Below are 22,335 nucleotides of genomic sequence, written 5' to 3'. Positions count from 1 at the left end.
TGTTTTGCGCCTGGAAACCTGTACCTACAATATTTTTTATTAAAATTGCAATTTTGATATCCATTTTATTAGTTTCTTCAACTGCATACGAAGGGATCATTATTAATAAATTTTTCTAGCCACGAAAATGTCAACTCTGCCCACATTCATATTAATCTTCCTCTAAGACAAAACGTAAGTACTGTATTTGATGGAAGATCTAAAGTCTGGCAACCCTGTATGCACCTCAATTTTTAGATGTTTGAAATTTAAAAAAAAAGTTTACTGGCGAATGTAATGCGCAGCATCAAAGCAGGTACAAAATTTAATTTTAATTTACCTAGGCTATCTACATTTGCGCTCCTGTCCTGTATTAATTTTAAAATCTCTTCTTCAACTTCAGAATGTCTTCCTTTTCGTGGGGCAGTGAACTTCTACTTCTTTTGCTTTAGAAGCAAATATCGCCAATTTGTGTTGGCGCCATAAGCGAATGTTTCTCTTTGCTACATCAAATTCTCTTGCAGCCTGCCTGTTCCCATGGTTTTCAGCATGAAGTATAACTTTTCGTTTGAAACTTGTTTCATACGACACTCTTCGCTTTTTGTTTTCCATCTCTTGATCAAGTACAACTCACTTTGAAGTTTTTACCGGTATTAATAACAACAACAATGCCTACAAAAATACGGAAGCGTGCGTAGCGAGGAACTTTGAGAAACGACGAGCTACGAGGTAACCGAACAGAGTCGAAGCACACGCAGCGCCTAAGCAAGAATGATAAGCAGAATTTTCGAGTTTGCATACGAATCTGGTGCGCCATAGATTCTAACGCGCATCCCGATTTTGGAGACAAATTCAACTGAAAAAAGTGTGCGTTAGATTCGAGTAAATACGGTACCGGTACTTTGTATTGTTTCTATATATATCTTAGGCCTATGTCAATGTTTGACGTGAAGAAAATAAAAGATTTCAGTAAGCGTGCTAGCGGCCACTGGTATAGTCGGAGGCACCGATTTTGGCAGATGACCTCGATGACATTTCCAGTAGGCGAGCCATTTTGTACAATATTCTCGTCACGAGACATAATCATATACTTTGTCTTTTCGGGATTTACTTCCAACCTATCGCTTTACTTCCTTTAAGTAAAATTTCCGTGTTTTCCCTAATCGTTTGTGGAGTTTTTCCTAACATATTCACGCCATCCGCATAGACAAAAAGCTGATGTAACCCGTTAAATTCCAAACCCTCTCTGTTATCCTGAACTTTCCTAATGGCATATTCTAGAGCGAAGTTAAAAAGTAAAGGTGATAGTGCATCTCCTTGCTTTAGCCCGCAGTGAATTGGAAAAGCATCAGATAGAAACTGGCCTGAACGGACTCTGCTGTAAGTTTCATTGAGACACATTTTAATTAATCGAACAAGTTTCTTGGGAATACCAAAGATACATATAGACTACTGTAATATTTGTTTAGTTTTTGGAGGTGACTGTGCACAGTTCAATAGAATACTCGGGCGTGCATGTTTACTCTTTTGTCCTACCCATTCCACTGCGACAGAGATAACAGCCGATCTTGCAGCGGTGAGAACTCACTCTCCAGTTCACATTAAGAAAATCCATCTGCCAAAATCCCTGGCGCGACCTATAACTCAGGCTCTTGCGTTCGAGATTCGTATGCGAGAAGTCTCAGGGTTGGTCAACCTAATCTAGGTTTTTAGTGGTTTTTCCCAATATATACTGTGTCCATAAAGATTCGGTATATCGTTACAATAAATCATTACTCAGAAACCACATAACATAGAGCAATGTGGTTTTTTACAAAATGTTCTTACTTATTTACTGGCTTTTAAGGAACCCGGAGGTTCATTGCTGCCCTCACATAAGCCCGCCATCGGTCCCTATCCTGAGATAGATTAATCCATTCTCTATCATCATATCCCACCTCCCTAAAATCCATTACCTTCCCATCTACGTCTCGGCCTCGCTAAAGGTCTTTTTCCCTCCGGCCTCCCAACTAACACTCTATATGCATTTCTGCAAGATGTTCTACATTTCTGAAAGTTTTGTTTGCTCTTCTGATGAAGTTACTCTCTACGTGTCTAGATATGTTAACCGCCATAACGTTCAGATATGGGATTCTGAAAATCCTCACGTCACTCGTGAACACATTCGTGGTAGTCCAGTGGTGAACGTTTTATGTGATCTGTTGCACGATAGAGTCCGTTTTTCTTTGTTGAGCAGAGCATTGCAGGGACAATTTACTGCGGCATGCTTGAACAGTAGTTGTAGGCAGCCATTATTTTCCAACAAGACGGAGCTCCTCCACATTGGTCTAATAATACTCGGAAAATTCTGGGTATATATTTCTCTGGGAGATGAATAGGCCGTGAAGGACCAATCGCCTGGCCACCACTCTCTCCTGATGTCACCCTCTTGGATTTTTTTCTTTGGGGATACGTGAAGGATTCTGTCTACCAAACCCTTGTTCAAGATCTTTTTACGTTCCGCAGATGGATCATTGAAGCTGTACGAACTGTTGATATTGATATGCTGCAGCGTGTATGGAGAGAAGTGGAATATCGTCTTCATATCCTGAGGGCGCATGTTGAGGTCGACTGAATGTAAACAAAACTGTGAGAGATGTAGAACATTTTGCAATTTTGCAAAAAAAAAAAAAAAAAACAACCGTATTACTTTATGGTTTATGTCATGCGGTTTCTGGGCAATGATTGATTGTAATGGTAGGTACCGGGACTTTATGGGCATTCTGTATTATGCCATATATTTCCAGTAATAAAGGCAAATGCTGAAGGGTACTGACTGAATTTATACGAAAAGCAGATCCATAACCTTCCGACGATAGTATTTCAGGAATCCAGTCATCATATTAGTGAAACATTGTACTTTACGAGAACATTGCTGTTTATTATTATATTTATATATAGACGTTTTTGAACCAAGAGAGTGTAAAGTTTTCGCTATAGGTCATTCGTTATCTCGTGAAACCAAATGCTTGTGTGCTCCGTAGCTCATAGTAAGAACCTTATTGTGGGAGTAAGCGAACTTAACTACGCGTGATTCAGGGATTTTGGCCCCTGCAAAAATTAAGTTAGAGAGACCAAGAGCGAGTTATCATTGCTGGCGGGCAGGTTCACACATGTCAGGCCGCGCAGTCATAACACCAAACACTTCCATCTTAGCTTGTCGCGGTACACTCCGTCTTAAAACACAATATTCTTCCACACGTCCCGTTACTAACCACTACGTCTGTTGACTAAACAATGTCATGATGACTTATATTTTCTTGACATGAGTGTCCCTCAGCTACGATATTATTTTCATTCTTCCTCATCCCTCTTCCCCTCCTATGCACATTTGTGATTAAATTTCTTTCTTATGACGCAACACACAGCTCGCTCACTAGCCAAACAACCAAGCATAGGGGCCAATAACGTTGAATCGAGCTGTACGTGCAAGTGGAAGTGTAGCGAGGGAGGGAAGCTTCCGAAGACCCTTCTTTCCCCTTACGCGCAGGTAGGTTTCACGAGATACCGAATGGCCTATAATAAGTAAAATGAATGTAATTTCTCGTAACCGGGCAGAAACAACTGAGAGGTTTACTTTGCATTTTACAGCAGTTACTTATTGTACTGTACAAGTAAGTAATAGTTATTTATGCAACGAATGGATAATCGTGATGATTATGGCATGAGTGAATGTTTGTCGCACGAACGATAGTGAGTGCGATAAATTTCACGAGTATCGTAATAAGATTATCAACGAGTTGGATACAACACTTTATGGCATCTTAGCATTATAAATTGTAGGAAAGAAATTCAATTCGGGATCCTTAGCTGACAAATTGTCTTCATAGGTTCGTATCGATTAATTGCGCCTGGCCTTGGCATTGAGTAAAGAGCAGTGGATGACCTTGAAGATTATATTACATATGTTCCTTTATTTTGTTAATGTGTTTTCTTTGAACCACAGAACTGTTTTATGTGATATTACAAAAGTGATACAAAATTATTAAAGATTGGAAATAAATGATAACTTTACCTTCTGTCCTCCATTTCATTTCTTGTATGTCGCGCGTAGAAGCGATAACCAAGATAGCAAGCGTTCCGTTATTATGTCATAGCAAATACGTCAATGCTTTTATTGGCACGCGTGCTATAATAAGCCAATTTCGCACGATTTTCGATGTAGTAACCTGTTTATAATGCTAGGATGGCATAAAAGTATTTTTTTTTTCACTAGTGGATTTTAAATCCATTTATCCACGAACGTAATGCAAAAATTTATCCAACTCTTTTGAAAAAAAATAAAATAATAATAATAATAATAATAATAATAATAATAATAATAATAATAATAAGAAAAAAATTATATGAAACGTATAAAGTTATTTCATATTCATGTTACTGTTACTAGCAACTTAAACAGATGATCCAGCACAAGCAGCGTTGCCGTATATTCCGAAAAATCAGGATTGTGATAGGGAAATGCGTGTAATATTTTTATTTGAATAATAGAGGGCAATGGAAGTATACTTTTCCAATTCACCACATTTTTTATACAGTATCGAAATCCTTAGTGTCATCTCCCGAATATTGTTAATTATTTACATTCATGCTAAGAGGTAGTTTATAGTTCATGTATGATGCTGCTCTCTCCTGATGTCCAGGATGAGCAACATGAAAACAAATTTGATTAGGAACTATGATAAGAGGGACAAAAGTATACGATGCCTTCTGTAGTGTTGGGGGTTCTAAGTAGGCCTACCTAGTTTTGTTGTATACATATTTTGGTGGGAATGTTTGTGATACACTTCGAGTCCTACTAAAGGCAATAACTTGACTCTTCGTTGTATTTACAAGTAAGCGCCAACGTTGGAACTATTATAGTGACGGACAGAATCGAATAATTTTAAGAATCGATTAATGTTCTCGAATACTACTAAGAATCGAAACATTTATTCGAATAAAAGTTCTCGAATATTTTTATCATTAGGACAAATATTTGATTATTTACTTTGGTTGTTCCCGAGTAGTTCTCGGTAGGTTCTCGCTTCTCTTATCCAACATCCAGGATAAAAAGTAACTGTTAAATGACAGCGATAATGATTGCAGTGACAACAGTGTATTGTGAAAGTACGGAAGTTCATATTTATTATTCCAATCACATACCGTAACTACCTGCAACTTCCGATAAAGATGTTATATTAATATTCCTGCGTTCCGTGACTAGACGATAGATAGATAGATAGATAGATAGATAGATAGATAGATAGATAGATAGATAGATAGATAGATAGATAGATAGATAGATAGATAGATAGATAGATAGATAGATAGATAGATAGATAGATAGATAGATAGATAGATAGATAGATAGATAGATAGATAGATAGATAGATAGATAGATAGATAGATAGATAGATAGATAGATAGATAGATAGATAGATAGATATATTAGATTAGATTAGAGGGAGGGAGGGGTGGGTAGGTAGGTAGGTAGGTAGATAGGTGGATGTAATTTATTGTGTACTCTATTAATACACTTATGTACCGTACTACAAGAGTTGGGGCATAAGTCATGACAGCTCTTTTCTTTGTAAGAATTCGAGTGTGCGTGGAAAATGTGAAATATACAGATGAAAGGACAAGGAATGGACGAAATGTACGGACATTTAACAATACGCCAACATTTTGCTCCTCATGTTTATTACGATCGTTGCCATAATATTATAGGGTTCCTGTGCCAGAATCATTACAGCACACATACCTTTCTAAAGGTCCTCAACTTTGCTACCCATCCCGTGACTTTCCGGTATGGAAGGGCATTATTCCCGACAGCTTTTACCAACTCTCTGTGGCATTCCTCCCACGGAGAACGGCTATTTTGATATACGAGCACAGTCTAGTATATACAGTCGCGAAGCTCAATACGTAGTAAATATGCAAACATTAGGTAGTTGCTCACCACTAGGATCGCTAATATCGCCTCATTACAGGCAATGCAAAATAGTACCGTCACAGTCTATTGTTTCTAGCACCCTCAAAACTCAAGCTTCGTGACTGTATATAGTAGACTGTGATACGAGCGTTGTTCAACACGGGTTACATCCATCCTGCACGGCGCTACACTGACAACTGATTTAACATTACTCTCTGTTCTATTACAGACAATTACATCATGTGTTGTGGACACATACTATGACTGCACGGCTTCCGTGCAACATATGACATTTTGTGGTACCAACCCTTACCTTTGTAAAAAAAATAGTTGCCATGACTTACGTCCCAACCCTTGTACATAGGCTATTTGTTGCAGTTTACGATTAAAGAGTAATGGAACGGAGAAAAATTCTCTCCGGCGCCAGGATTTGAACCCGGCGTGGCTCAGTGGATAAAGCGTCAGCACGTAGAGCTGAAAACCCGGGTTCAAATCCCGGCGCCGGAGAGAATTTTTCTCCGTTCCATTACTGTTTAATCGTATGATGACGCAGAATATCTGCATGGAAATATCATATGTACTTCGGTACATTAAAATAATATATATGATATGCGTAAATCACTTCGTGATTTAAGACGGCGCTTATTCCGTCGGATCCCGGCCAACTAGTCACTCATTACGAGTGCACCTCAGCACATGTGTGGACTTCGGTCCTAGGTTCATAGATATCTATGACGTAGTGCAGAGGGCGGCCACTAGACGGAACCCAAGAGTTGGAACTTAAACTGAGACGATTCTTCCGACGCCGGGGTGGAATCCGGTGTGGCTTAGTGGATAAAGCGTCAGCACGTAGAGCTGAAAACCCGGGTTCAAATCCCGGCGCCGGAGAGAATTTTTTTCCGTTCCATTACTCTTTAATCGTATGATGACGCAGAATATCTGCATGGAAATATCATATGTACTTCGGTACATTAAAATAATATATATGATATGCGTAAATCACTTCGTGATTTAAGACGGCGCTTATTCTGTCGGATCCCGGCCAACTAGTCACTCATTACGAGTGCACCTCAGCACATGTGTGGACTTCGGTCCTAGGTTCATAGATATCTATGACGTAGTGCAGAGGGCGGCCACTAGACGGAACCCAAAAGTTGGAACTTAAACTGAGACGATTCTTCCGACGCCGGGGTGGAATCCGGTGTGGCTTAGTGGATAAAGCGTCAGCACGTAGAGCTGAAAACCCGGGTTCAAATCCCGGCGCCGGAGAGAATTTTTCTCCGTTCCATTACTGTTTAATCGTATGATGACGCAGAATATCTGCATGGAAATATCATATGTACTTCGGTACATTAAAATAATATATATTTGTTGCAGTGTTATAAAGATTTTCATGTTTTGCTTCACAATGATTTAATGTAATAAGATAATTACTCAGCAGATACAGGTAACAACAGCTTTTTATAACGCGGCTACGTATAGTCTACAACCTTTTCACCATTATTTTTCGTTCTGTCATCGCCGTACCACCGTGTCATTGTCTTAGAGTTTAAAAATAAACTACCAACAAATAATTACGTAATCTATGTACATAGGATTAACAATGAACACGGAACAGCAGAATGTAGTTTCTTTAATTCCATACAGAGAACATTCTGTCATATTTAATTGAATACATTTGTAGTGACTCATATGTTATCATCATTGACCTCTTTTTTTTTTTTTTCGTCCTTAATATTTTCTCTTAACTTTCTTCATCGCCACCATCTCCACCTTTTTCTCCATCTTTATCTGCACCGTCATCATCTCCATCTTCATCATTGTCGTCGTCGTCGTCATCATCATCATCATCGTCATCGTCACCATCGGGAACAAGGACTATCTGACCTTCAATTTTTCCAGTATTTGCATCATACCCCTGAACGATAATAGGAACTGGGGGGCCATGGTATTCGAGTGGGATGACTATCGGAATCTCACTTCCATTACTTTTATAGAGATAGATTGCAGGACTTAACGAGTTCCCATCTACGTCAGTAAGTTGAATGATGATAGATCTATTTTCAAGTTTATTTATCACTCGGACGAGAACCGCTAACCCATAAAAAGAGTCCGAGTAAATTTCGATAGCCTTAAACCCGTCTTTCCTGAGTTTGTCTGCTATAGGAGCGAACACCTTAGTTGCTATGATGTCTGAAGTTCCGTTTCTCATAAGGTGAACGATTATCGTGTTATTCGGAACATGGTCGTAAATGGACAAAGGAGACGGCTCCTCAGTACTGTCGGGACTGCCTGTGCCTCCGTAAAGAACGGCAGAGTCGACGATGTTATAACCATATGGCTCAACGATGGCGACTGCCACGGGTTGTTCGTCGTCGTAGACTTCGACGTCAATGTTCTCAGTATGGCTTTCCTCAGTGGTGGCATCTTCCTATTAAAGAAAAACACATTACAGTATTACTTCAGATGATCATAACCAGACAGCGGATTTTAGGTCCCTATACAGCAACAAGACGTCACGACCCTTGGCGTACGGAGGGAGCGTAGCAATGATTTGAATGACCGTCTTGCAACTGACATACACCTTACGTTCAGTATCAGGACCGAAAATCCGCTGTCTGTAATAACTACAGGGACATCATTTTATTTTTTACTAACATCTTTAATATTAATCTGGCTATACCTTTGGATTAAGAGTTGAGAACCGGAAACACCGTTTGCTACCCCCTTTCCACAACTGGAGTTCGATGATAATGGCGTAAAATACAAACAGATCACTTTACTAGGTATACAAGGGAAGAAAAGTAGTTCATCCATTTACGTAAACTAGGAAATGCCGCAGTTTTGAGTTTGATAATTTTCATTAGGTTTTTTGTTTAATCAAAACACAGTACAGTATTAACAATAAGCGTTTTTACTCACGAACTGAGTTATCCATGCGAACGTATTCATTGTGCAGTGTATATTATACTGTCTACAGCACATTAGCATATAATATAGAGAATGAAGTTAAATTGAGAAGTAATCTTAATATGGATATTTAAACACATTTTTGAAAATGGTGGCCGTTCATTTCGATACAGGCTTCAGTCCTTTTGTGCATATTATCGCACTGTAGATTATTGCATCTAATTCCAATTACCAGTTTTATCCTTCGTACTAGTAACTCACGTTGAAATAATTCTGTACCTACTCTATAAAAGAGTACCTTACGTACTGCAAGTTTAATCTTCACTTCTGGCCGATCCGAAAAGATAAAATTACTCAGACATGCTATCTACTGTCCGTCCAAGTGGTTTGGCGCAGGGTCGTAGAAAGGAGGAAAATCACGTGACAGTTAATTAATTAAAGAGGCCGTTTTATTTAAGTTTTTTTAAAAAACGGTTGTATAATATTACGTACACGTCCAATTCGTAACAGAAATTAATGTTTTCAGAAAAGGGCTAAGACAGCCCAGCGAGCAGAAGCGGGTGGGGGAAATCGGGATGCGACGTAGGCAAACGGACGAAAGTACCTGTGCGAAAATATGATTCAATATTGAAAGCTCGTCACTGGAAAACGCGAACATATTTCTGGAACGTACTATACTCACTAACTCAGTTCTGTTTACTATATGCGGCCTTGGTTCTGTGTTGAGGACAGTTGGAACTTTATTAGTCGAAAGGGTGGGAGTGAAGTACACTCAAAAACTCAGGTACAATAAAAATTGAAGTAAAAATAAAATGATGTCCCTGTATAATCTAGCAGTTAAAAGACTGACAAGCTCCTAATAAGAACGACCAGTGGCAATTATTTCCCCTTGTCTTGTCCCATTTCTGTGGAACAATTCATTTCACTATCTTGCCATCTTATGTCAGGAGCAGAATTAAAGAAAAAAATCGTTGAGATAGATTTTGAGGATTCTAGAAAAATTGATCACGTTTCTATTCGACACACCTATTATTGGTCATACCGAAATCGTCATATAGTACATATTTGTCACATGTGGAATACTTGTCACTCTTGTCGATTTGTCACTAAGTGTTTTTGGTCACGTGCGGAATATTTGTCATATTTTTAATCTGTAATATTAGATCATGAATTTATGATTTATTAATTCAAAACTGATCATTTACAAGTAAGATTCTCTCCTGAATTAGGTAAAAACAGTTTGAATGAGAGTTAAATTAACATGTTTTCTGAGCGATTATGACCAGGCTTCGGTCCTGGGCACATAAACGCATGAAGTTCAGAACGCACGGACGATAGTGTTGTGTTGGTCAGAACTTGGGACAAAATGAGCATTCCTTTCAAACTCCTGAATTACTGCACTATAGGAAACAAGGGATATGCTACAACCATTGCAATCAGCTCTGACCCTGTCTTGTGGCCACACATAATCACTGATACCGTACGGGACCTCTTTATTTTGACTCCTTCTCAAAATAGAGAGTTAATAAAAACTTCTGTGAAATAAATACATGTTGAAAGGAGATAGGTGACAAAATTTAAATAAAATAAGATAGGCCTAGTTATCATATTTGAAGAGAAGGCCTCATAATGAAATTTAAGCTCCGGGCCTAAGAAAACATCGATTATGAAAATAACTGACAAATCTTGTGAGAGCATCAGATAATCAATTCAATTCAATTTATTAAGCCATTAAACATACAGTGATAGGCTTCGTCACAAAAAACATACTTTTGAAAATACACATATAATTGAAAACAGTAATTAGAATGAAAACACAGAACATTTTGAAACTCTAAAATTAATTAAAACACTTCACTCTTATGTAATAATTGTAACTAATCTAAATAACTTTATTTATTAAAAAACAATTTCGTATGAATTTATGTGAAGGAACTCCTCTACAGAGTAGAAAAGATTAATTAAAAGCCAATTATAAAATCTAGCTTTGAAACTATTGGTTGGTAACTTATAATACTGACTGGGAAGCTTATTATAAAATTTCATCCCCATTACAGAAAAATTTGTACTAGTTTTATATAATCTACAGTATGGAATATTAATTTGTTCACTATTTCTAATTTCATGATCATGTATATTGGCTATTAATGAGTAATTGTCTATATTTTGTCGAGTGTAAAGGACTAGGTCGTATATATAAATTTATGACAGTTAATATCTGTGATTGTTTGAAAAGAGATCGACAATGTTCAAGATAGTTTGATTGACATAGAATTCTAATGGCTTTCTTTTGCAAAATCAAGACACTCCCAATTTTGCTACCATTTCCCCAGAAAATTAAGGCATACCTAATTATCGACTGAAAGAACGAAAAGTAGGCACATTTTAAATAATTTTGAGAAACACAAGTCATTAATTTCTTTAATAAATATATAACTCTTGATAATTTTGTACATATATATTCGATATGTTTTTGCCATGTTAAATTGGAGTCTATAAAAAGTCCTAGAAATTTGGTATAGTTTTGCATGTTGTCCTTTTTTATTACATGATTTAGGGTAAAAGTTATGTTGATAGTCTTTTCTTGATTAAGCAAAAAAACCATTAGATTTAAACCATAAAGCCATCTGTGGTAGAATATCATTCGTTAGAGCATGTAATTCATTCAGAGTAGAGCTAGAACATAAGAATGTAGTGTCATCAGCATACATAATTGTTACAGCTTTAATGAATTTAGGAAGGTCATTTATTGCTACTAAGAATAGCAGTGGACCAATTATTGAGCCTTGTGGAACACCATAATGTGTACTGGAGAGACTTGACCATTTTTCATCTATTGAGACTAATTGCCTTCTGCCATGAAGATAGGTTCTAAAAAATATTTAGTGTATTCCCTCGAATACCATAAAATTCTAATTTTGATGAAATTAAGTTGTGATCAACGCAATCGAACGCTTTGGAGAGATCACAAAACACAGCATTAACTTGTGACCTATTTTCAAAATTTCTTAAAATTTCGGTTATTAAAAGCTCAATTGCATCATTTGTTGATTTCCTTCTTCTAAAGCCAAATTGGTTAGTACTAAAGAGATTTGAATTTTCAAAGTAGTCATAAATTCGATTGAAAATTACATATTCAAATATCTTAGATAGCACTGGAATCATAGAGATTGGTCTGTAACTATTTGGAGGTAGTTTATATAGTTGACGAGTGTGTCACATAGAATCAAAGGCTTTGACAATATCTGAAGCCGCAGTATAGGATTTAGTGTTAAGGGAACCAGGTAGTGATTAGGGTTCAAAAACCCGATTTTTATTTTGTGCTTAAAAAAAGTATAAAACTTGCTCTTTAAAAAGTGTAAAAATTGTAAAGGGTAGTTCTGAATATAAGCCCTTTAAATAGCGTCTTTAAATTTGGCTGTGCATGTAATTCATGCATCCTTTTTTTAAATGTAATTTTCCAGAAGTTGACATTTTTCAAACTTAAGTGCACTTTTCTCTCAAACTACCGAATACATTTACATGAAATTTTTACAGTGTTTTCTGCCGCCTATGTTCTACATAGTAGACCTACGGGTTTAAGAATATCGCACACATAACACGAAAAAAAATATATATGCATTGAAAAAATTTAAAAAAATGTTAAAGTTCAATATTTTTTCTCTTTCACTAAGGATGAAATATTCAACTAAATTTTGCTTCAGAATTTGCAATATATATTACTGGATAACTTAACAAAATACATGGTAGATGAGTGAAGATTGTAGCAAGTAATGTGCACCTGAAGAATGAGGTACACTTAGAAAAGTGGGAAAACAGGTTACCAGTTGGGGCCCTTCTTTCGCACTTGGATAAGAAACTAATTAGTTGTCTTTTATACCACTGAATTCAGAATGGTTGATTGTATAAACCTGGAAATTTTTGTTCCATTCTGGACACTAAAAGCTTTGAAATATTGAACTAAACTTTAGTACTGAAATTTTTTAATAGCACAGACATCACTACCCAATCCCCTTAAAGCCTTGAGTGAACGTGACATATAAGAAAGCAGGAGAGGTAGATTGATTCGATAGTAAATACCTATCAACGGCATAACGCTTCAGTTCCTTAACGCTCTCAATATAAGGACATCCCATGCCATGAGCCATTCTGAAGATACTGTAAATTTTGAAGGAAAGAAAGCTTCTTTTCCTTTCGGAATTGAATCCTCGTTCGTCACTCATAATAACGACTTATCTAATACACCTGAAGACAGGTAATTAGTTTCCTTTGTTTAGTGTGAACTTGAATATAATTTACTATGGTAGTTTATCATGTGCACTGCTCATCACGAGGTCGGCATTAGACAGGTTTGAAACATAACAAACAGGAAAATGGAATACTTGTGAAAAAAAAAAAAAAAATACAAGAAGATATCATTTTCTTAGTATTGCAGATATGAAAAGGAAAATCCTTGTAGAAAAGTAGAACAGAACTAAATGACACTATGATAATACAGAAACCTTGACGAGTTTCGTTACTCTGTACTTACCGCTATCGTGGCATTTGTAGGTGCAGAAAATGCTGTGCCTGCGAACGTAAAATAAAAGCAGTTATATGAGAATGTGTAACACCAAACACTGAAATATTAAGAAATTTCTCTGTCTCCCCCTCTTTCTTTCACATATCCTTTTTTTCATTTTTTTTAGTGGGTTATTTTACGACGCTTTATCAACATCTCTGGTTATGTAGCGTCTGAATGAGGTGAAGGTAATAATGACGGTGAAATGAATCCGGGGTCCAACACCGAAAGTTACCCAGCATTTGCTCATATTGGGTTGAGGGAAAACCCCAGAAAAACCTCTACCAGGTAACTTGTCCCTACCGGGAATCGAATCCGGGCCACCTGGTTTCGCGGCCAGACGCGCTAACCGTTACTCCACAGGTGTGGACCCTTTCTTTCATATTTTCCCCTTTTTCTCTGTCTATTTTCTATCTTTACTATCTTTTTCTTATTCTTTTGTCTTTCATTTTCTTGTATATTCTACTTTTCTTCCTTCCTGCCTTCCAATACACTTACAGCCCTGGAAGAGCCTTGACCTAAGAGAATAATCTGGACTTTCTGGAGACCTAACATATCCTTAGATTGAATGAATGACTTAATCAGTGAATTAAAGGGGAAATGTGAGAATTTTTTTTTATTTTATTGAGTTATTTTACGACGCTGTATCAACATCTAGGTTATTTAGCGTCTGAATGATATGAAGGTGATAATGCCGGTGAAATGAGTCCGGGTTCCATCACCGAAAGTTACCCAGCATTTGCTCGTATTGGGTTGAGGGAAAACCTCGGAAAAACCCTCAACAAGATAACTTGCCCCGAACGGGATTCGAACCCGGGCCACTTGGTTTCGCAGCCAGACGCGCTAACCGTTACTCCACAGGTGTGGACCCTTTCTTTCATATTTTCCCCCCTTTCTCTGTCTATTTTCTATCTTTACTATCTTTTTCTTATTCTTTTGTCTTTCATTTTCGTGTATATTCTACTTTTCTTCCTTCCTGCCTTCCAATACACTTACAGCCCTGGAAGAGCCTTGACCTAAGAGAATAATCTGGACTTTCTGGAGACCTAACATATCCTTAGATTGAATGAATGACTTAATCAGTGAATTAAAGGGGAAATGTGAGAATTTTTTTATTTTATTGGGTTATTTTACGACGCTGTATCAACATCTAGGTTATTTAGCGTCTGAATGATATGAAGGTGATAATGCCGGTGAAATGAGTCCGGGGTCCATCACCGAAAGTTACCCAGCATTTGCTCGTATTGGGTTGAGGGAAAACCCCGGAAAAAACTCAACCAGATAACTTGCCCCGACCGGGATTCGAACCCGGGCCACCTGGTTTCTCAGCCAGACGCGCTAACCGTTACTCCACAGGTGTGGACCCTTTCTTTCATATTTTCCCTCTTTTCTCTGTCTATTTTCTATCTTTAATACCTTTTCCTTATTCTTTTGTCTTTCATTTTCTTGTATATTCTACTTTTCTTCCTTCCTGCCTTCCAATAACACTTACAGCCCTGGAAGTGCCTTGACCTAAGAGAATAATCTGGACTTTCTGGAGACCTAACATATTCTTAGAGTGAATGAATTAATTAATCAGTGAATTAAAGGGGAAATGTGAGAAGAAACACAAAAAAGTACGCGAACAACCGTTCTTGCAAAGGAAATTGAGGCTGAGAAGATCTGTGTGAGCTCTAAGCCCGTTGGTCACTTGTCTCAGTATGATTTTCGCCGTTCCTGTTTAAAGAATATTAGAGAATTTTGAAATAGGAGTTAAAGATGAACTAATATAATAGCTATCACATGAAGAGGAATATCGAAAGCACTACTGAACAGCAGCAGAGCATAATCACCGAAGATGTTAAAAGTCTAGGCAGAGCGAATGGGAAAAGGAGACGCTGCAGTCCTCACAATAGGAGGGGTCGGAGTCCTTGCACTGTGCGAGTGACAGTCGAGTGAGCTCCAAGAGAAAGCCATGTCTCCGATTATCTGAAATGTTTAATTTGGAAAATTCTGAAATTTATATGGGAAAAGATATAGGGCCGTTGCTCATTTCTTTTAGGGCTCATCCCGACATTTGTTTTAGCGCTTTAGGAAGATCATAGAATGAGTTGTCTCAATTTAGGAGACTAGCCAATTGGCTGTGAGACGGTTCTAATACAAATGGCACGATCGACGCTGAGAGCGTAATGTGGGGAAGGGTAGGTATTCTTATCGAGGGGGAAAAGGAATATGTGTTCCTGGTTTAGAAATTGGTTGTGAGTAGGGCATATTTGCCGCCCTAATACTGAATACAGTATAAGTGGCTCAAATTGCTAACGGCAACATCTGTCATGCTGGATAACCAGGAAACCGAGTCACAGCCCCGTCAGTCCCCGAATATGTAGGGATGAAGGATGTATATATAATAGCCCGAGCTGCAGTTCATCATGGAACATGATTTTGGGGTGATCTCAGTTCGCTTCCTATGCTGCATTCCAGGTACCCAGAGAGTCCAGGGGTGTACGCAAAGGGGTGTGTTCACCGGGTTTGAACCCGCCTTGAACTTTTTGAAAAAATTACGTACAGTATTTGCATTTGAGTACTTTTTTTTATCCATAATCGTTTTCCTTTATCTATTTTTTCACTGTCAGAGTAACAAAATCTACATCGCCATAAGACATAGTTTTCCTACCCCTTCTTCGATATAATCCCTGTGCTTGGTGCTGCGGCAGATTTGAATTATAACAATGCTGTCGTTATGCAAATCTCGTTTTCAGATAGTAGCTCCCTGTAAAGCAGGTTTGAATAATTTCAAGGAAAAATTGTTCCGGGGCCGGGTATCGATCCCGGGACCCTTCGCTTAGCGCACGAATGCTCTCCCGACTGAGCTACCCCAGGAACTATACACGACATCGTCACAATTTTCCCTTTATATCCACACAACTCAAATGGGCTGACAAGACGCCAGAACCCTACTTTGAATGCACACAAATTCTGTGTGACTTAAATTGTGGCTTCCTGTTAACGTATTTCCAGTAACGAATATATACAGGGACATCATTTTATTTTTACTTCAATTTTTATTGTACCTGAGTTTTGGAATGTACTTCACTCCCATCCCTTCTACTAGTAAACTTCCAACCCTTCACGACATAGAGCCGAGGGCGCGTAAGCAGTACTGAGTTACTGAGTATAGTACGTTTCAGAAATATGTTCGCGTTTTCCAGTGACGAAAGAGCTTTCAATATTGAATCATATTTTCGCACAGGTACTGTCGTCCGTTTCCCTATGTCGCATCCCGGTTTCCCCCACCTGCTTCTGTTCGCCCCTCCGTTAAGTCTAGTAGCTGGGCTATTTTGGCTCTTTTCTGAAAACATTAATTTCTGTTAGGAATTGGACGTCTACGTAATATTATACAAGTGTTTAAAATAACAAATAAAAGGGCCTCCTTAAGTAATTAACTGTCACGTGATTCCCCCCCCCCCTTCTACAACCCTGCGACAAAACCACTTGAACGGACAGTAGATAGCATTTCTGAGTGATTTTATCTTTTCGGATCGGGCAGAAGTGAGGATTGAATTTACAGTACGTAAGAAACTCTTTTATAGAGTAGGTACAGAATTATTTCAACATGAGTTACTCGTACGAAGGGCGAAACTGGTAATTGGAATTAGGTACAGTAGTCTATAGTGCGATAATATGCACAAAAGAACTGAAGCCTGTATCGAAATGAACGGCCACCATTTTCTAAAATGTGTTTAAATATCCATATTATGATTATTTTTCAATTTAACTTCATTCTCTATATTGTACGCTAATGTGCTGTAACAGTACAATATACAGTACACTGCATAATTAATACTTCCGAATGGATAGCTGAATTCGTGTGTAAAAACACTAAGTGTTAATACAGTACTGTATTTTGATTAAACAAAAAGCTAATGAAAATTATCAAACTCAAAATCGCGATATTTCCTAGTTTACATAAATGGGTGAACTACTTTTCTTCCCTCCTATACCTAGTAAAGTGATTTGTATATATCGCCAGTATCATCGAACTCCGTCGTTCGTGGAAGGGGGAGCAAACGGTGTTTCCTGCTTCAATCGTTAATAGAAAGATATAGCCAGGTTAATATTAAAAATGTTAGTAAAAATAAAATGATGTCCCTGTATTATTATATTCCTTGAAATTATTCAAACCTGCTTTACAGGGAGCTACTACCTGAAAGCCAGATTTGCATAATATATTTCGTTACTGGAGGTACGTTAACAGGAAGCCACAATTTAAGTCACACAGAATTTGTGTGCACTCGAAGTTGGGTTCTGGCGTCTTGTCAGCCCACTTGAGTTGTGTGGATATAAAGGAAAAATTGTGACGGTGTCGTTTATAGTTCCAGAGGTAGCTCAGTCGGGAGAGCATTCGTGCGCTAAGCGAAGGGTCCCGAGAACGATACTCGGCTCCGGAACAATTTGTCCTTGAAATTATTCAATGCTATCTTTATTATAGAGAGATCTACTGCCTAGTACCGACCTTGTAATAAAATGAAGCCGATACAATATGAAATTTGACTTGTTGTAAAACATATTGTCCACACTTGTGGAGTAACGGTTAGCGCGTCTGGCCGCGAAACTAGGTAGCCCGGGTTCGATTACCGGTCGAGACAAGTTACATGGTTGAGGTTTTTTCCGGGGTTTTCCCTCAACCCAATATGAACAAATGCTGGGTAACTTTCGGTGCTGGATCCCGGACTCATTTCACCGGCATTATCACCTTCATCTCATTCAGACGCTAAATAACCTAAGATGTTGATAAAGCGTCGTAAAATAACCTACTAAAATAAAAATGAAACATATTGAGAAGGTTGTATTGACAGTTCTGCAGTGCAGATGTTAAATATTGTGCACTGTCGATTTTAATAGTTATTTACGTTGCAAGAACGTTATGTAGAACTTAACATGCGAGCACATTGATTCTTATAACAGTCGTGTATTGTACAACGTTTTATGATATTTTGAATCGTATATCTTAAGAGAAAATGAATTAGCAATTGTATTTTGCGTGTTGTTGGAACAGAAATTATTGAGAATTTGTAGGTAAAATAACAATTGAGGAACGTCTTAATCAGTTACTATAGATTTGTTCCAGCCAGTGGCGTAGCGTCAGTGTAAGCTAAAAAGCTCAGCTTCCCCAGTTAAAATAATTTCATAATAAAAAGCGTCAGTCTATGGACAAAATTGTTTATTAATTTTAATAGAATTTATATTTACGCGTTAAATATTGTGATGGGGCAGCTCAGGATGATTTGTGATACAGCAGTAAAGAAGAAGCCTGCGCACACAAGCTTCCAAAAACACTCATTCTTCTGTGTAACCCACCCCGCAGATTTTCCATCCCTTTCTAACTAAACTATCCTGGTCGCAAGACTAGCAAGAAGCTAGCTTTGGCATTGAAAATAAGTAATTTCCGAGTTATCCCTTTTCGTCAGTTGTGTTCAGTTGAAGTGTTAGTGTGCATTGTGGCTGATATAATAAATAATGAATGAAATCACAGTTCCTGACACCAATTTACTTGAATTTTTAGGACAATTCTATTATCAAGACTGACTTACGAACAAAAGTGTGATCTAAAAAACAAATGACCGACTCCCTTGCTGTCAATAAAGGACACAACCAAAAGACAGACGCATACATACGTACTGTATCTATTGACCTTTAATATTGTGATTCCTCTATGACAGGGAGTGAGCTAATGTTATACGTATACGTGTCTATTTGTTAGGGATATGTGTAAACCGTGAAATCACATTTTACTACGTACCATTTGAGGTCATGCCTTATTTGTGTTACTTATGAGGTTCCAACCAATCTTCGACTGCTGACTTGACATTGACACTACTATTTATTTTAAGACTATATTTTTGTAATACGTTTTCTCATATTGCATGAAAGACAACTTGAATTAGCTTTCCCTGCTCAAAATCTCATGCTACGCCACTGGTTCCAGCACGGTTCGGAATCGATTCTGAAGTGTCTGCTCATGCGCAGTAGCCCAATGTGTGTTCCAACAAGACTAGAACTGATTCCGAACCAATACTGAACTCACAGTTCCCTGTTCCAACGTACTTCAGAACTCATTCGGAACGAGTGAAATTGGTTCTTGATTAAGAGCAGAACTGGGAATTCTGAACTGTTGACGCATGCGCAAAAGATTTAATCTGAAGTTATAATTAAAATGCTTAGAGACTAGGCAGGTTAAAATAAAGAAATAGTCGAGCACGAGTGATTTGGAAGGTGATAGTGATATGTTTTATGACCAATTAAGTTCGGAAGATGAATATAATTTTAATATGAGAAGAAACTCCGAAGGTCTTGAAAGAACAATATACACCACTGGCGCATGTTGAGAATTTCATGTGGATGTTTTTTTTTTTTTTTTGTGTGCCTGTATAGGCTTATTTCGTATTGTTCTAGTGTGTTTAGTTTCTGGTTTTTCGGTTGAATATGTAGAATTTCCATGTCTGTGTTTATGTTGCTGTAGGTGAGGTTGGCATTTGTGATGTATTCTGCGTATGTGGAAGTGTTTTGTAATTTTGCTATGGCTGTGATATGCTTTTGTAACACTTTTTGACTCCACATTACACTACACAAACACCCCCGTAGGAAACGCAAACAAAAGGCGCAAAGACCAGGACCAACCAGTTCTGAGACAACAGGCTGAAACTAGTCAACAAGGTACCGTACCTAATATTTAACACGCGAAAGCAATAAACTGCATATTCCGAAGTGATATAGTGTTAAAAGTTGTGTAATCAAGATGTATAATTTTTAAAAATTTTGTTAAATTTGTGAATTTTGTTCTCACTGTTCTCTCAACAAATTCAACAATCGCAATTTTATTTTCTTACTCTCTGAATTTTCCGGTTGGGTTTAAGAATTCATCCTCGCTGTTGGTCAATGACCATTCCACATCGCGCACAATAGTTTTCATTGAACTTTGAAATTCCGGTTCATTCACTGGTAGACGTTATAAACATTGTACAGAGTGGATACAAATGACTGGAGCGGTTTAAAAATCACTGTAAGTATATTATTTAATATATCGTCACGAAACTTGACAATCAAATAAAAAAACTCATTAAGTTTTTTTTGATAAGTTAAAGGTGCTCGATAGTGACTCTACAGATATCAACTCTGTAATTAAGTTCGTCGCACACTCGATGAAGCATATCCCTGTCAACTTGAACAAAAGAATTAGTGATGCGAGCTCGCAGTTATGGCAGATAAGCCGGTAATGGCGGCACAAATTCGGAATCTTCCACATGCCCACATACAAAAAATCACGAAGGGTTAAGTCAGGGGACCGTGGAGGCCATGAAAGCAATTCGTGATCATCATTACCGACACAACCGATCTATCGGTTGCACAGACTGGTGTTTAATAAGTCACGAACTGTGTGATGTAAATGAGGAGCACCATCCTTGAAATCACGTACAAATCTAAGCGACACACTTTGTTTTGGGACAACAATGCTTGTAGCATCTGCAAGCGGTAAGGCATATGCTTCAATCTTTTCCGTAAGATTTCCCAAACAGTCGATTGTGGAATGTTTAATTTACTGCTTCTTCTGCGAGTCGATTTTTGTAGGCTACGCGCGAAACTGATCCGCAAACGTTCAACTGTTTCTTCAGACTCAACAGGTAGACCGTTGATTTCCTTTTACAAATGCATTCCTTAACTTTAAACTGTTTATACCATCGCCGAATGCAATTGAGTGGTACACCATTGTGACAGAGTGACTTGAAAGAAATTCGAGAATAGCATAAGCTCTCTGACTATTCGTCGCCATCTTACAACTATAGCACTCTCGCGGCTGCAAGCAGAAACATACACCTCTCGGACAGTTAAAACATAACTTTGAGAGATACTTGTCTTATAACATCAAACTCGATCATATCTCTAATAATATGACCATAAAAATCATGAAACCACTACAATGATTTGCATTCACTCTGTATTTGAGGATAAACCTTCTCTCTTTCAAAATTTTCAAGACTTTATAAAATGTATTTCGCTCTTCATTCGTAATGAACGTCAGAAACGATCTACGCCCTAACTTTTTTTTTTTTACACTTGTGAAGTACACTTTTGCACACGATTTTTACAATAGCACGTGCTTATTTTTACTGGTGGAAACGCTACCACTTGATTCAGTAGCCTGCCTTTGGAATAAATTTCAATTTCATATACTGAAACGGTACAGTATAAGCATCGAATTTAACAATGCTGCTATGATGAAATGAGAAAAAATACGTGTTTGAACCATTTTGATTTGTTTTATTTTTTCTTCATCATATTATCTTTGAGTATGGTTTTCTGTATAATTAACTTAATCTCTTAATTCCATTATGCAAACTATTATCTTACCTGAATAGATAAGTAGAATTGAAAAACTAGTCAGCAAAATCCGTCTGAAACCCATTTTACCGCTCAGCTGCTCTCTTCAAATGTGAACCGAGGTATCAAAGTGTAAACCTTTATGAGGCACTTTTAAGTGCCGTTGGAAAAAAAAATACAAGGTCGATATTTGCACTATGAGCAACAGGTTTGAGGGTGAAGTTACGTATTGTTTTCGTATTTTGATAAAATGTCACGTTTTTTAGTCAGATATCACAAATCAATGGTTGTGCGCTGGGAATTTACACAACGAAATTTCCAGAAAATAACTAGAAGACAAAGTAATTCCTTTTCATGTTTAAGCTACGTACTAAAATTATCATAGCAGTCCTAATATGCCAACTCATACTTCCGTCTGTTAGTTTGAACGTAGGAATACCTTCAACACGATGAGCTGGTAAGGATAAGTCAAACTGGTATTGTAGCTTTTTCCTTGTCGTTGACTCATAACTGTCAATCTTCAAGGAACAGGAACTTCGATCCATTCAATTCTCACTTTTGTGCTTATTTCCAGACA

At 37.7% G+C, this 22,335-nt stretch overlaps 1 protein-coding gene across 1 annotated transcript; it reads right to left on the bottom strand.

Annotated features, from left to right (window-relative positions):
• Positions 1–7,328: 7,328 nt before the first annotated feature.
• On the bottom strand, positions 7,329–21,942 carry LOC138694915 (uncharacterized). Its single transcript, XM_069819104.1, has 3 exons — positions 21,789–21,942; positions 13,374–13,411; positions 7,329–8,363 (listed from the first exon to the last, which is right to left on the bottom strand). Exons 1-3 carry the CDS (start codon positions 21,841–21,843, stop codon positions 7,677–7,679), a joined length of 780 nt encoding a protein of 259 aa, XP_069675205.1. The 5' UTR covers positions 21,844–21,942; the 3' UTR covers positions 7,329–7,676.
• Positions 21,943–22,335: the final 393 nt, after the last annotated feature.

Source organism: Periplaneta americana, chromosome 2, assembly GCF_040183065.1.
Source record: "Periplaneta americana isolate PAMFEO1 chromosome 2, P.americana_PAMFEO1_priV1, whole genome shotgun sequence".
Classification (NCBI taxonomy): Eukaryota; Metazoa; Arthropoda; class Insecta; order Blattodea; family Blattidae; genus Periplaneta; species Periplaneta americana.
This window is presented reverse-complemented; position numbering and strand designations above follow the sequence as displayed.

Coding starts and splice junctions, on each gene's coding strand:
- LOC138694915 (XM_069819104.1), bottom strand. CDS start 21,843: ATGGGTTTCAGACGGATTTTGCTGACTAGTTTTTCAATTCTACTTATC. Junction 13,412..21,788: donor AATTCTACTTATCTATTCAG/GTAAGATAATAG, acceptor TTACGTTCGCAG/GCACAGCATTTTCTGCACCT. Junction 8,364..13,373: donor CTACAAATGCCACGATAGCG/GTAAGTACAGAG, acceptor TTTCTTTAATAG/GAAGATGCCACCACTGAGGA.